The sequence below is a fragment of the Danio rerio genome, chromosome 5 (genome assembly GCF_049306965.1).
Source record: "Danio rerio strain Tuebingen ecotype United States chromosome 5, GRCz12tu, whole genome shotgun sequence".
Lineage (NCBI taxonomy): Eukaryota > Metazoa > Chordata > Actinopteri > Cypriniformes > Danionidae > Danio > Danio rerio.
Genome location: NC_133180.1, coordinates 52,800,666 through 52,814,172, shown reverse-complemented (window position 1 = coordinate 52,814,172; position 13,507 = coordinate 52,800,666). Strand labels below are relative to the sequence as shown.

At 36.7% G+C, this 13,507-nt stretch overlaps 1 protein-coding gene across 3 annotated transcripts in view; it reads right to left on the bottom strand.

Annotated features, from left to right (window-relative positions):
• The window catches only part of adgrv1 (adhesion G protein-coupled receptor V1), a 258,923-nt gene that overhangs the window by 187,588 nt on the left and 57,828 nt on the right, over positions 1 to 13,507 (bottom strand). For all 3 annotated transcript variants that reach the window (NM_001001845.2, XM_009301753.5, XM_005165511.6), the window contains 9 exon segments: positions 634 to 894; positions 2,666 to 2,789; positions 2,882 to 3,045; positions 3,123 to 3,303; positions 3,982 to 4,167; positions 5,388 to 5,514; positions 10,350 to 10,573; positions 11,072 to 11,248; positions 12,943 to 13,272. In NM_001001845.2, the coding sequence (NP_001001845.2) occupies positions 634 to 894; positions 2,666 to 2,789; positions 2,882 to 3,045; positions 3,123 to 3,303; positions 3,982 to 4,167; positions 5,388 to 5,514; positions 10,350 to 10,573; positions 11,072 to 11,248; positions 12,943 to 13,272 (1,774 nt within the window).

Genomic DNA, 13,507 nt, shown 5'->3' with positions numbered 1-13,507 from the left:
TTGTAACTGTCATGCTAAATAGCGTTCTGCATGGGACACTGCTGTAATTGGTACAAGCTAACCACAGCAATCAAATTATGCACTCAAAAGCACAGCTTCACATTTTAATAATACACAGCATGCATCTGAACGCGGTCCCTCGAGGCAATTGGTAAAACCTCTAGAGAGAAAGCTTTGGGTTGGATTGCTTTGTGATGTACAGAAGGACAGTTCTGTAATTAACTTTCTACAGTCACCCAACCCCTTTCTCAAATTTGTGTGTGTGTGTGTGTGTGTGTGTGTGTGTGTGTGTGTGTGTGTGTGTGTGTGTGTGTGTGTGTGGGTGTGTGTGTGTGTGTTCCACAAAACAGGGATTAAAAAAGGCTTTTCAGAATCAAAGCCAATCTCTGTGAATCAAAACAAATGCTTAATGGGCTACTGGACAGACTTGAAGAACAGTATTTCTCTCACATTCAAAGAATTTAATGAAGCTTGTTGTCCAATATAGACTACGCATTTAAAATATGAGCGTTTGAAGAACTGGCAAATGAAATCACCCAAAAACCAATGCAAGGTGAAAGGGAACAAAAATTAGCAACATAAAATGCACTGATAATTTGGTTTATTAAAGGTTAATGGGAGGTCATGACAAACCTGTGGCGTTGAAGAGAACAATGTAGAACGGTTCATCTGTCTCTGGTATGTTATCATCTACCACAGCAACCGATATGTTTTTCATCCACTCCCCAAAATGAAAGACCAGCATTGTGTCATTGCTCAGTGGAATGAAATCTTCTGATGACGTGTCGCCATACTCAAAACGATAATTCACTGTGGTGACAAAATTAGCCAATCCAGCTCGAAGAATGGTGAAATTGGCCACACCCCCTTCTCGCACTCGTTGAACCACAGGCTCTGAAAATGCAAAATAACATTAGTTATAAATGACATTTCCTAACATGCATAATAACAGAGTAATCTCAATGTAATAATAATGAAGTTATGGAGCGCATACTAAGGGTACTAAACAAGACCATTGATTGATCAAAACATTCAATTTACAGCCAATCAAAATAACCGAAGTTTTATTAGAATTCTTTTTCAATATATTTTTTATTATTTAAAACAATTGGTCTCCAGCCAAGGCTTGAGTTATTTGATGCAATTTGTTAACATAGGCAAGAAAATCACAGAGGTGGGGATACACTTAAATAAATCTTGCTTTAATCTGCATACAAGTGGAAAAAAAAATACTGGGGGTTTGTTTCCGAAAACCATCGTTTGCCAACAAAGGTTCCATCATTCCATTGAACATTCACAAACTGCACATATATTCGCAGACTTGTAAGTTTACAACCACACTTCTAGAGCTGTAATTATAAGCATAGTTCCTGGCAGTGTTCTATTCCCAATTATTGCCCCTAAAAGCCCTATTCATTTAGAATATTCCAACATTTAAACATGGAATGATAAAAAAAAAAAAAAAAAACATTAAAGTCATCTCTCTTAGGTGTAATTTGCTTTCAAAGTATTTTTTACAGTTCAGTTTGAGAGATCTTCATATTGACAAATGCGCTCCCTTTGTAGTGCACTTTGAAATTATTTATTACACTTTGAATGCAGACATGGCTCATGACAAAAGTTGTAGGTGATCTATGGAAAGTTGAATCTACAATACATCATCAAAGCTTGTGAAAACTTTGGTTTAAATTTATAGTAGCATATGCTAATTAATAAGAAATGTACTATGACATGGGCCTATAGGCTATTATAATTATTTTACTATTATTAAGTAGGGCGACGCAGTGGCGCAGTAGTGCTGTCGCCACACAGCAAGAAGGTTGCTGGTTCGAGCCTCGGCTGGGTCAGTTGGCATTTCTGTGTGGAGTTTGCATATTCTTTCCACATTCGCGTGGGTTTCATCCGGGTGCTCACAGTCCAAAGACATGCGGTACAGGTGAATTGGGTTGGCTAAATTGATAGTAGTGTATGAGTGTGAATAAGTGTGTGGGGATGTTTCCCAGAGATGGGTTGTGGCTAAAAGGACATCCGCTGCGTAAAAATGTGCTGGATAAGTTGGCGGTTCGTTCCGCTGTGGCGACCCCAGATAAATAAAGGGACTAAGCCGAAAAGAATATGAATGATTGAATATTATTAAGTAGGAAATATATATTTTTCATATATAAACAAAAACTAATATTGATTTTTTTAATGCGTGTGCGTGTAAAACAATGATTTCTGCAAAAGAAAAGTTATGGGGATTTTCTCTAAAGAAGTAGTTACTCCAACTCATTTAGAGCATCATTATGAACGTTTTACGTTACAACTATGGGAAACACTCGTGCCTACAACAATCTTACGGTAATCTAACTACTACGGTAGTTCAGCAATGAGTTATGTTGTATATTTGTTTGGGAGACGCATGACTGGTTGATTATGTGTCTAATTGGTGGCATATAAATTGTGAAAAGAAGGGGACCCAAAATATAACCTTGAGGAAGACTTATGCAGTTTATTATTTAAGTGTTAGGAAATGAATAAAAATCCCATTTGTTGTGTTAATAGTCACTTTTGGTCTAAATGCATTAAAAAAAGCAGTCCAAATACAAATAAACAAGTAAAAAAATAATAATAAAAAAACACCCAGTAACATTACATTTACCATTGTAACAAGTCACAAACATACCGGCGAAATATATGGGATCATCATTTGCACTAATGCTTAACCTAGCACTGAGGATGTTTCCTAGTCTTGCTCCACCCGTTGCATTCAGAAGGGTGATGGTGAAATTTTCAGTTTTCTCTGGGATCTGCATTAGACAAAAGATGAGTTTGCGTAACATAACTAGGAATCTCTTTTATAAACAGAAGTATAAAGATTGTATGTACTGCTGAAGCTTACCTCATCTGCCACAGAAGACAGGGTCAGGTTCTTCTGGTATTCTCCTTCAGCAAAGACGATCTCACCCTGCACTGGTTTGACGTCTCCTGAATATGTTGGCTCAAGAATCCAAAGGATTGACACATTCCCAAAACTACCCCTGCTTCTTCCAATGGGGTAATATGCTATTACAGATGAAATTATGAGATGTTATTTTAACATTACTGGAGAAATGTAAGCGTAGCTAAAAAAATCTTTGTACCTGAGTAAACATCCAAGGCTTTACTCTCATTGATGGTGAAGTCTAAACCAGGCTGAATGAACTCAATGACCCCAAATGGGTCATCACTCTTACGCACTGTAATGTTGACCTCTCTTCGGTTCCCAAGGCGACTGGCTGGCGTGCTGTAGCTACTAAGGACCACTGAGAATGTCTCATCTAACTAAAAACACAACATCAGATAACTGTTCACAGATCAGGTTTTCTTGAATGTTCAGTTTGAGAAATATAAAGTGTTAATATAGTGTTAACATTAGGGGAACTTTGTAAATCATGTTACGTAACACACAGCTAGTTAATTATAAGATATGTAATAGTCAGGCTCATTGGAAGTACGTCTCTCTGCCTACATTTTTGCAAAATAAAACATTTTAGCCAGAAGAACGAACAACATCAAATGTACTGTCCTGCCCCCATACCCTTGACTCTAAGCATTTCAAATGCCTCGCACAAGCATTCGTTTTTTGTAATTTGATACCAAGATGATATAATACATACATCAGTGGTGGCCAACCCTGTTCCTGGAGAGCCACCTTCCTGCAGATTTCAGTTGCTACCCATATCAAACACACCTGAACCAATTAATTAAGACCTGAACATCACGTGATGATTACAGGCAGGTGTGTTTGATATAGGTTGCAACTGAAATCTGCAGGAAGGGGGCTCTCCAGGAACATAGTTGGGCACGCCTGACATACATAAATACATATAAATGTTCATATGTTTTTTTTTTTATCAAAATATTCAAAACTTTCAAGGACTTAAGATGCTGATAACCATTAAGTGTGACATAAAAGTCTTGTGAAAAGGGTCAATTATTATGATAATTATTATAACTTACCTCTGGTATCCCATCAGGCTTGGCTACCAGGGCCACCATCACTTCTCTCTCCCCGGGCTGGAACTCCAGGATCCCTGTGGCCCCATAAAACTGAGCCGTTCCAGAAGGAATCACTGTGTATCTAATGAGCTGGTTTAGTAGCTGGCCCTGTGCTCTGATGACTCTCAGTTCAACTGTCTCCCCCTCCTGCAAACAGTTTTTCACAATTTTTACATTTACAGGGAGATTGTCACTTTCACAATGATAAAAAGGTAAATAAAAGTTCAGATAAAAAAAAATGTTAAAGTCCCAGTGAACCGGAAGCTTTAATCGTTATTTTTTTCATATTGTGAAGCAGGGCGAAGCAGTGGCGCAGTAGGTAGTGCTGTAGTGTTGCGCCTCACAGCAAGAAGGTTCAAATTCAAGTGTGGCCAATTACAATTATATATCTCCAGTTGTCAATGACAAGAAATCGAAAAAAATTGCATAAACATGAAAGCAAGGACACATCCTGGGGTGCGTTTCCTAACACCATCGTTAGCCAACTAAGGTTGCAAGTTTTGTCGTTACAAGCATAGTTTGTTGATTTGGCATTTCCCAAATCCATCGTTCCAGCTTTTGTAAGGGATTTTATGTTTAAGAATAGAATTTGTAATGTTCTTAATAATATTTGTAAAGGAAACACAAGCCCTATATGTGCCATTTACATATAATTCAATCAATATGGAAAACGAGTGCATGTTTTTTACAAAAACTAATATTGGATTTTTTTATGTGTGCATGTGTAAAACAATATAAATTGCTCAAAGAAATTATAGGGTTCTTCTCTAAAGAAGTAGTTCCTCCATCTACAGGGGAAACTACGGGTTTTGGGAAACTCTCATCAATACATTGTTTTTTTCCCCAACGATGCATCGCACTATGATAGTTCAGCCGCGAATTACATCGTTGTTTGGGAAATGCACCCGTGCTTAGTATAACTGGTTCAGGATTCTAGTTTAATGGTTAATAAATAGTGTTATTTTTTCATGATTTAAACACCACATATTTATCGGAATATTGTTGTTGGCCATTTCTAGGAACATTTTTGCAATTTTGCAACCCCAGATTAGCATTAATGTAGAGATGAAAGGTGGTCGTTTTCAACAAATTCATACAGAATGCTTGCAAATGGTTATTTTTGGAAACCATGGCAATAACTTTACCAGAAAAAAAAAAAAAAAAGTTACTGGGTATCAATCATTTAGTGCAAGAAAGAAAGAAAGAACAAACGAACGAATGAAAGAAAGAAAGAAAGAAAAAAAAGAAAGAAAAAGAAAGAAAGAAAGAAAGAAAGAAAGAAAGAAAGAAAGAAAGAAAGAAAGAAAGAAAGAAAGAAAGAAAGAAAGAAAGAAAGAAAGAAAGAAAGAAAGAAGACGTTGCCTTACATTTATAAACCAAGGTCCTTTAGAGACTGGTGAAAACTCAAATACTCCTCCAGGGTCATCGTTCTCCAGAATGACAATCTCTCGGCTGGTGAATCCTGGTTTCAGGATCTGGTTGTCCACATTTGTCCTGTACAACAATATGGTGATGATCAGTGACCATAATACTATCACATTGCTGAAATAATATAATTAAATTCATGAAATTATAGCTTATTATAATATAAAATCTGTTATTGTTTCAAGCAGCATGGCCTGATTGGGACGCATACAATGAACAATGTACAGAAAACTGATTCCATGACAAACCATTTGCTAGACATGTATTTTGGATGTGTATGAGTGTGGTCACACTGTGATCTGAAAGTGTCTTAAATATGCTCGGCCTAAGGCCTTTTGGTTATGGCGATTTGACAAGTCATTTTTCCGAGCGGCCCACTATCCTCCCTTCTCAGCGGGGGTCCTGTGTGTTAAGCACACACGGCTTGGTCTGTGCCAGAATTGAAGGCTCCAGATAATTAGTAAAATGGCTGACAAAGAGCTTGTGGGAGAAGTGCTCCAAACAAACGCATTCAGAGGATGTGCTGCATGCATACAAACACTGAAGTTTTTACAGGACAGGATAAAGGAACTCCGTAAATGAGGTACTAAATGAGTACAAGCAGCGTTTGCCTGCACCCAAGTGCAGCAACCCCAAACATATACAAACACACACTTGCTATTCACTTCACACACTCAGATAAAAGAGACATCCCTCATCGAAACATTAAAACAAAAGCCCTGAAAGTTCAGAGTGGATGCTTTTCCACATAAAGAGTTGATTCACAGCACACAATAGGACACAGTCTCTCTAGGATGCACTTACCCAAAGTACACTACAAAACGGGCGGTTTCTACCCTGTGAAGGAAGAGTGAAGGGAAGAGCAAAGAATGTTCCAGCACAATGATTATGATTCCAAAATATTCCAACTTTGGTCACACTTTACAATCATTGTCCAATAATCAATGTAAGACAATGTATTTACTAACACTAACTAAGAATAAACAATACATTAATTATTATTAAACTATAAACATCCAAAGTTGTGCTTGTAAATATTAGTTAATGCACTGTATGAACTAACAAATAATGATTTAAAAGTGCCATATAATGAAAATATGGGTATACCAAGGCAGAATAATATTAGATCCGTATATGCAAATAAGCATACTGAGAGCTTTTCATGTAAATCCCACGAGTGTAAAACCCCCGTGGACAACGAGCCAATCAGAAGATAAAACAACCTGTGACAAGACTCTCTGAGCATGCCCTCCGCATTTGCATGTATGCCTAATTTGGGTCGTTCATCCAGACCTGACAGGCTGCCATGTCATCAAGCTCTGAGATCATTAATATGCACGCCTAAAGGCTGATTTATACTTTTGCGTCAAACACCGGCGTTTGCTACAGTGCTGATGCATAGCCCTTCGCCGTGGCCGTCGCCGTCACTGACGTGCACCTCTCAAAAAATGTAACTACACGTCGCAACAATGCGTAGCGTAAGCTCTGTGATTGGTCGGCTTGGTAGCGCTGACAAGTCTGGGCGGGACCGAGAGCCGCGCGAATGGCGCGAGCGATTGTTTACAAGTGTGGAGTCCCGTGAAGGAGCTGCGGATGGAAAGTTTTGTTTTGTGTTTACCTCATAGTTAAAGTTGTTGCACGTCCGCCGGTTCCTGCCTCAAAATGAGCGATTTTGAGCCACTTGTACATCCCGGAAGCGTTCAGGAAAAGCAAAAAAGCAGTGAAGAAACTCGACACAGAGGAACATTTACACCTCACTGCCAACTAGCTTTTCGGAAGTGTTAATGCAGACCGACAGAGACAGCGCGCAGAAAAATAAATGCACAGCCACACGCGTTGCATGCACCGTGGGTTACGCCGGTCACTTGACGCAGAAGTATAAATCAGGCTTTAAGTCTCCTACACACTGAGACGCTTTTCGTTTGCGTTTATCGTCAGCGTTTTACGAGACGTTTTTCCGCATTCAAACCCAAGCGATTTTCCCTGGTGTCAAGCAGAAGAGTATGCAAAATCACTTCTTGACGTTAGATGGCGCAACACAACTTTAAGCTTCCGACACCCGCTTGTAACACAGAAGAAGAGGAAGAGAGGACGTTCACACGCTTGTTGTTAAAGTTACTGGTGACTTGAACAAGCATAGATGGTTTAAGCAGCAGTTCCAGCTCTAGCGATGAAGAAATTATTATTGTTCACAAGAGCAATAAGCAGCTTCACGTTCATATCGCCTCTGGGCATCTTCTTCAATGTGAGTTCGCATTGACAGTTTTGCAATTGAGCTCCTCCAAGTGCTGATTACTGTAGCTTCAGCAGCTCCGTGCATGTAAACAAAAGTGCCAACCTGATTGGTGGAGAAGGTTTAAAATAAGTATTTAAACGAGCATGAGGATTTTTATTTTATTTTTTGTTTTTTTATGACGCTTTTGCGTCTGCCGTTTTGCGAGTTAGTGTGCACGATCAGATTGACGCCCTTTATATAGTCATGAGGTGTTAAAGGCTGACGGAAAACTTGAGCAAAAAACGTCTCTGTGTGCACAGGCCTTAATGCTGTGTTTGATAAGCAACAACGTTTTCTAGTGAGACAACGATGATGATTTTTATCCTTTAGTTATTTTTAACCATACTTTTCATTTGCTATGTATGTGGGACTTTAATTTTAAAAACTCGAGCACAATGCTGTTTACTGTGCGTTACTGGGCAAAGACAGCACGAGGCATGTTCAAACTGGCCTCAGGAAGCAAAATGCAAAATTTACAGATTATACAGATGTATGTTTAGTTACATCTTTTGTTAATTGATCGTGTTTATTGTGACATTTGAAGTGTATGTTTCAACAAACACATGTACACTGCTAAATTGTGTCAGATCACCCAGCTCAAATGTCCTCTGTTCATGCAGAAGTTTATATTAATAGCTGGCAGTTTTTTATTGACTGAAGCTTCAGAATCCATTGCCATAGATCTCTCTTTTGTCAAGTTTAATTCTTATTTAACCTTTATCTTAAGCAGATTTGGTGAGCCATCTGATTGGGTTTATATTTGTCCATGTTCAGCATACATCATACTCTTGAGTGTGTGTGGGTGTTTGTAAGAGCAGCAAGTCAGAGCAGAGCTCATTAATATTCGAACACGAGCCATATTTGGTCAATCGTGGACCTTCAGATTCTAGCTGTATTTTATAGAGTAATAAATGAGCTTATAAAAGCGCTTGTGGAGATTTTTTTTTATTTACCAAAGCCGTAAACCTACTATTTAGATGTCAGAGAACAATTTAACTAATTATACTAATGCAGTATATGGCACCTTTAATTCTCCATTAACCAACTTTTATAGAGATGAATAAATACTGCAAAAATGTTTTGATCAGTGTTTGTTTGTACATGTTAGTGAATACATTAACTACTGGAACCTTTTTGTAAAGTGTAATTCGTGCAGGAGTAAGAATTCAACCACAAGATCAAATTGTGCTTCCTCAGATTTTTTGCTTTTAAAACAAACTTACGATTTTAGGCAGCAAAGTTTAAACTATCTTCCAGGGCCATTTGAGTACATGCAACCACATGAGTCTTTACCTCACCACTGCAATACATTCAAATGTGTTTACTGGAAGTGCTCAAAAGTGCATTTTCAGACCCCGTTTACACATTTATTTAGTAGAGATGTTTATTTATTTATTTATTTTTTTGTTATTTTTGGATAATATATCTTATATTAAGTATATTTAATCTTCAATTTAAGTTTATTTGTATAGCACTTTTTACAATAATTATTGTTTCAAAGCACCTTTCCAAAAGTTCACATGTCAAATTTAGTTCTGGAGGTTCTCTGAGCTCTGCACAGTTTAGTTTCAACCTTAACTAAACACACCTGATCAAACTAATTGAGTCCTTCAGGCTTGTTTGAAACCTACAGGTAAGTGTGCTGAAGCAGGGCTGGAATTAAACTGTGCAGGGCTGCGAACTGAGTTTGACACCCCTGAGTTAAAGTTACAATCACATATTAAGTTATTATGTACATTAACTAACAGCCCATTTTAATGCAATTTCTTGATAAACATTCCTAGCATTTTTCACTTGTGTTTAATGTTGTCAACGTTTTAAAAGATGAAGATTCTGCCAGGTTTTTGATTGAAATTCCGAATGCATTGACTGATATTGGATGTTTTTTTTTTTTTTTTTTTTTTTAAGGCCACCTGAATTGTTTAATGATAATAATGTGAGTCAAGTGCATGGCATGTTAGCAGAATTCATCGAAGGGGTAACAATGTGTTTAAATATCTGCAATATGTAAGTGCAGGCTATTGTATGCACAAGATTTAAAGGTTTTAGATTAGCCAACTCTCAAATCAGTTGTAGTGCACATACCTACAATGTAGCATTTTCCATTTCTGATTGGTTTGACAAAAATACATCTTAATGACAGGTGTAATGTCCTAAGAAGCACCTTTACACAGATATATACTTTGCTGTCAGTGTTGCTCCACTATTTTGTCCCCAAATTACAGGTGGTTGACAGTTTATGACCAACATTTTGAATTTGATCTCTTTTCTAAAAAGCAATAAGCATAGTATTAATAAAATATCACCTATTCTTTATATAAACTGTCTACCTTTTCTTGTTGATTTTTAAAGAGACATAATAAAGTGTCTTCATCATTTAATCACACTCAGTTGGTTCTAAACATTTGTGTTTATTAGAAAACAGAAACTCAAAACGGTTTGGAACAAGTGGATAATAAGTAAAACATGGCCAAAGTTAAATTTTTGGGTGACCTATTTACTTTTAAAACATAAAAATAAATTTCATGAGGACTAAAACAAAACCTCCAGTGGATTCAAACTGTATTTGGACATATACATTGCACATTAAAATGTCTGAATCTTATAAAAAATTAAAAATAAAACAAACCTGTCTAATGTAAGAATGATGGTCTCATTGATTTCTGGAATGTTGTCAGCCAATACTGTGAGGTTAATCACAGCTTCACTTTGTCCAGAGAGGAACGTGACTGATCCAGTGAATGGAGAAATATCTCCCTTAGTGACATCCTCTTTGTTTTCACCAGTTGGTCTGAGACTCCAGAAGACCACTGCCTGGCCATCAGTGCCATCCCGCCTCAGCTGAAGAGTTATCTATGTACAGAGAGAAAAAAAATCATAATTATCCATAATTTATCCATTTAAGTATACAGAGTGAGTACACAAGTCTAATGTTTTACTCTAAAGTTTACTCTTAAGTTCAGCATTTAAAGGGATTATAAAAAAAAGATTAAATACAATGATTTATCTCAATATTTTCTAACCATAACTTCTTTTTCATATCTTTATACCTTTCTTTCATATGTTGAACACAAAATAACATATGCTGAAGATAGATAGAAACCAGTAGACACTTTTTTTTTTTTTTTTTTTTTTTTTTGGCTAGTTTTTTTGTCCTACAACAAAAGCTTATGACTACAGGTTACCAGTAGGTTTCTATATCTTGAGAAAAAGAAACTTATAAAGGTTAGTGAGCAAAGATAGAATTGCTATTTTAGGGTGAACTGTGAACTTTTCATGAAGGCAACAATTAAATTAATATTGAATAATGTACAGTACAGAAAATAAAATGTTCATGAGAGTGTTGTATACCAGGCTGGAGTTTGAATCTTCAGGTTCCAGGGCCACCACTGTCTGATTGCTGGTAAAACCGATCTCTCCGTTAGCAATATCAGGAGTGATGATCAGGGAGATGTTCAAAGCTCCTGCAAAGCGTGGACTCACAGATGGGATTGGTGGAGTGATGTTTACTAACTCCACACTGTCCAACTATAGAGAGACAAAAATATGTTACAAGAATACACTAGATGTCTGCATGATGACCTGATTACAATGCTTTGTTCAGAAGGGTTGATTTTCACACAGTTCTCAGTTCCCAACTCGGAACAAACTAGCAATATTTGATCTGCATCCCTGCCAAAAGTGTGTTTTTAGAGGGAGCATCTAGCTTTTAATGTAGGATTTGATTTAAAAAAAAAAAATAAATAAAAAAATCCAGTGATTTATATTGAAAAGAAACAATATTACTAATAAAAATAACCTGTCCTTTGTCATAAAAGTGAAATTATTGAACCTACACGCACAGAAAACTGAGAAAAATGCTCATTTTAAAATAAAAAGTTGGATGCACTTTGCATTTGAACTCTTCACATCCTGGGTCAACGGGCCAGAAGCCTTAGACTTTTATTTAAATTTGCAATGTTCACCAAAGTTTAATCAAATAGTATGATAATATGATAATGTGATAATAGTGTGATATAATTTATTATAATATATTAAATTTGAACATATTCAGTGTCACATGATATAGAAATAATCTAATATTCTGAATTTTAGAAATAATATTCTGATAGTAGCCCTACTAAAAAGTTTATTCATTTTCTTTTTGACTTAATCCCTTCATTTATCAGCGGTCCCCACAGCGGAATGAACCGGTAGATTATCCAATATATGTTTTATGCAGCAGATGCCATTCCAGCTGCAACCCAACACCAGGAAACAGTTATACAATCTTACATTCACATACATTACGGCCAACTTAGCTTATTTATTTCATCTATAGCGCATGTCTTTGGACTGTGGGGGAAACCAGAGCACCCGGAGTAAATCCACAAAAACATTAGGAGAACATGCAAACTGCACACAGAAATGCCAACTGACCCAGCCGAGGCTCGAACCATTGACCTTCTTGGTGTGAGTCAATCATATTTAAAAAAGTATTAATTATTATTATTATTTTTGAATGACCGACCCTAAACCTTTAAAGAGTAATGTACATTTCCATGATATCGCTAATTAATACAAAAAAATAAAGCATTTTGTTTTTTAAACTTTGATAAATTTTAAATAAATCTAGCTTTAATTTACATACAATCTCAAAACAGAAAAAGTTGGCATAGTATGGAAAACGCAAATAAAAAAAGTAGTGATTTTTTTAGTCATTATTTAATGTGATCCTCGTTATTGTTATCAATTTACTTTTTTATCATTATTATTTTTAAATAAACACCTATTCCAACTTTGGTTTCTGCAACACATTTCAAAAAAGTTGGGACAGGAGCAATTTAGTGGTAGTAATCAGGTAAATTGGTTAAATGATGTAATATGAGACATGTGATGTCAACTGGTAATTATGATTTGGTACAAAAGCAGAATCCAAGAAAGGTCTAGTCTTTTAGGAGAAAAGGATCACCAGTTTGCCAACAAATACAGGAGAATTTTTTTTTAAATGTTTAAAAACAATGTTCCTCAAAAACAAATAGGAAAATATTTGGATATTCACTTTCAACAGTGCCTATAATAATTAAAAGACTCAAGATACAGTATTCTTGACTGGCCTGCCTGCAGTCCCAACCTGTCTCCAATAGAGAATGTGTTGTCCCAACTGTAATGTCCCTATTTTTTTCTGATTTGGGGTTGTATTATATACATGCAGTCCTTATGGTTTGAACAGTTTATCCTACCTGTATGCGGAAATGAGCCCCGTTTTGCAGGAAGGCATCATTACGGATGGGCAGAATGAGTTGAGCTCTTGATTGACCGGAACTGAACAGCACAGTGTTGACACTGGTGCCATTCAGCACCCCATCTCGGGCTCGTGAAGGGTCCAGTGGACGGGCAGGTATGTAGAGGGCAGTCAGTGTAAGTCGTACCTCTCCCAAAGTCCCCCCTTCTCTGAGAAAGCTTAGGGAGAGGAATCGCCCCTCTGGCTGACTCTGAATACTCTGATTCTCTCTTGGATGAAAGCCAAATCGACCATAGACATCATCACTGTCCTGAATGAAGAACACCATCTGTGAAGGACAAACAGTATAGTTTAGTTTCCTTACAGCTGTTGCAATGTCAATTTTTTCTAGCATTTAAGACAGATAGAACTTCTTTTATCCAAAACATCATAGCAATAGCAATTCGTAACATATATATATATATATATATATTCACGTTCAAAGAAAGATTTTACAGTAGGCTAAGTGAACAATTGCATTCTAAAAAAATATAATGCTGAATTCAGTTCTGTTAAAATCTCAT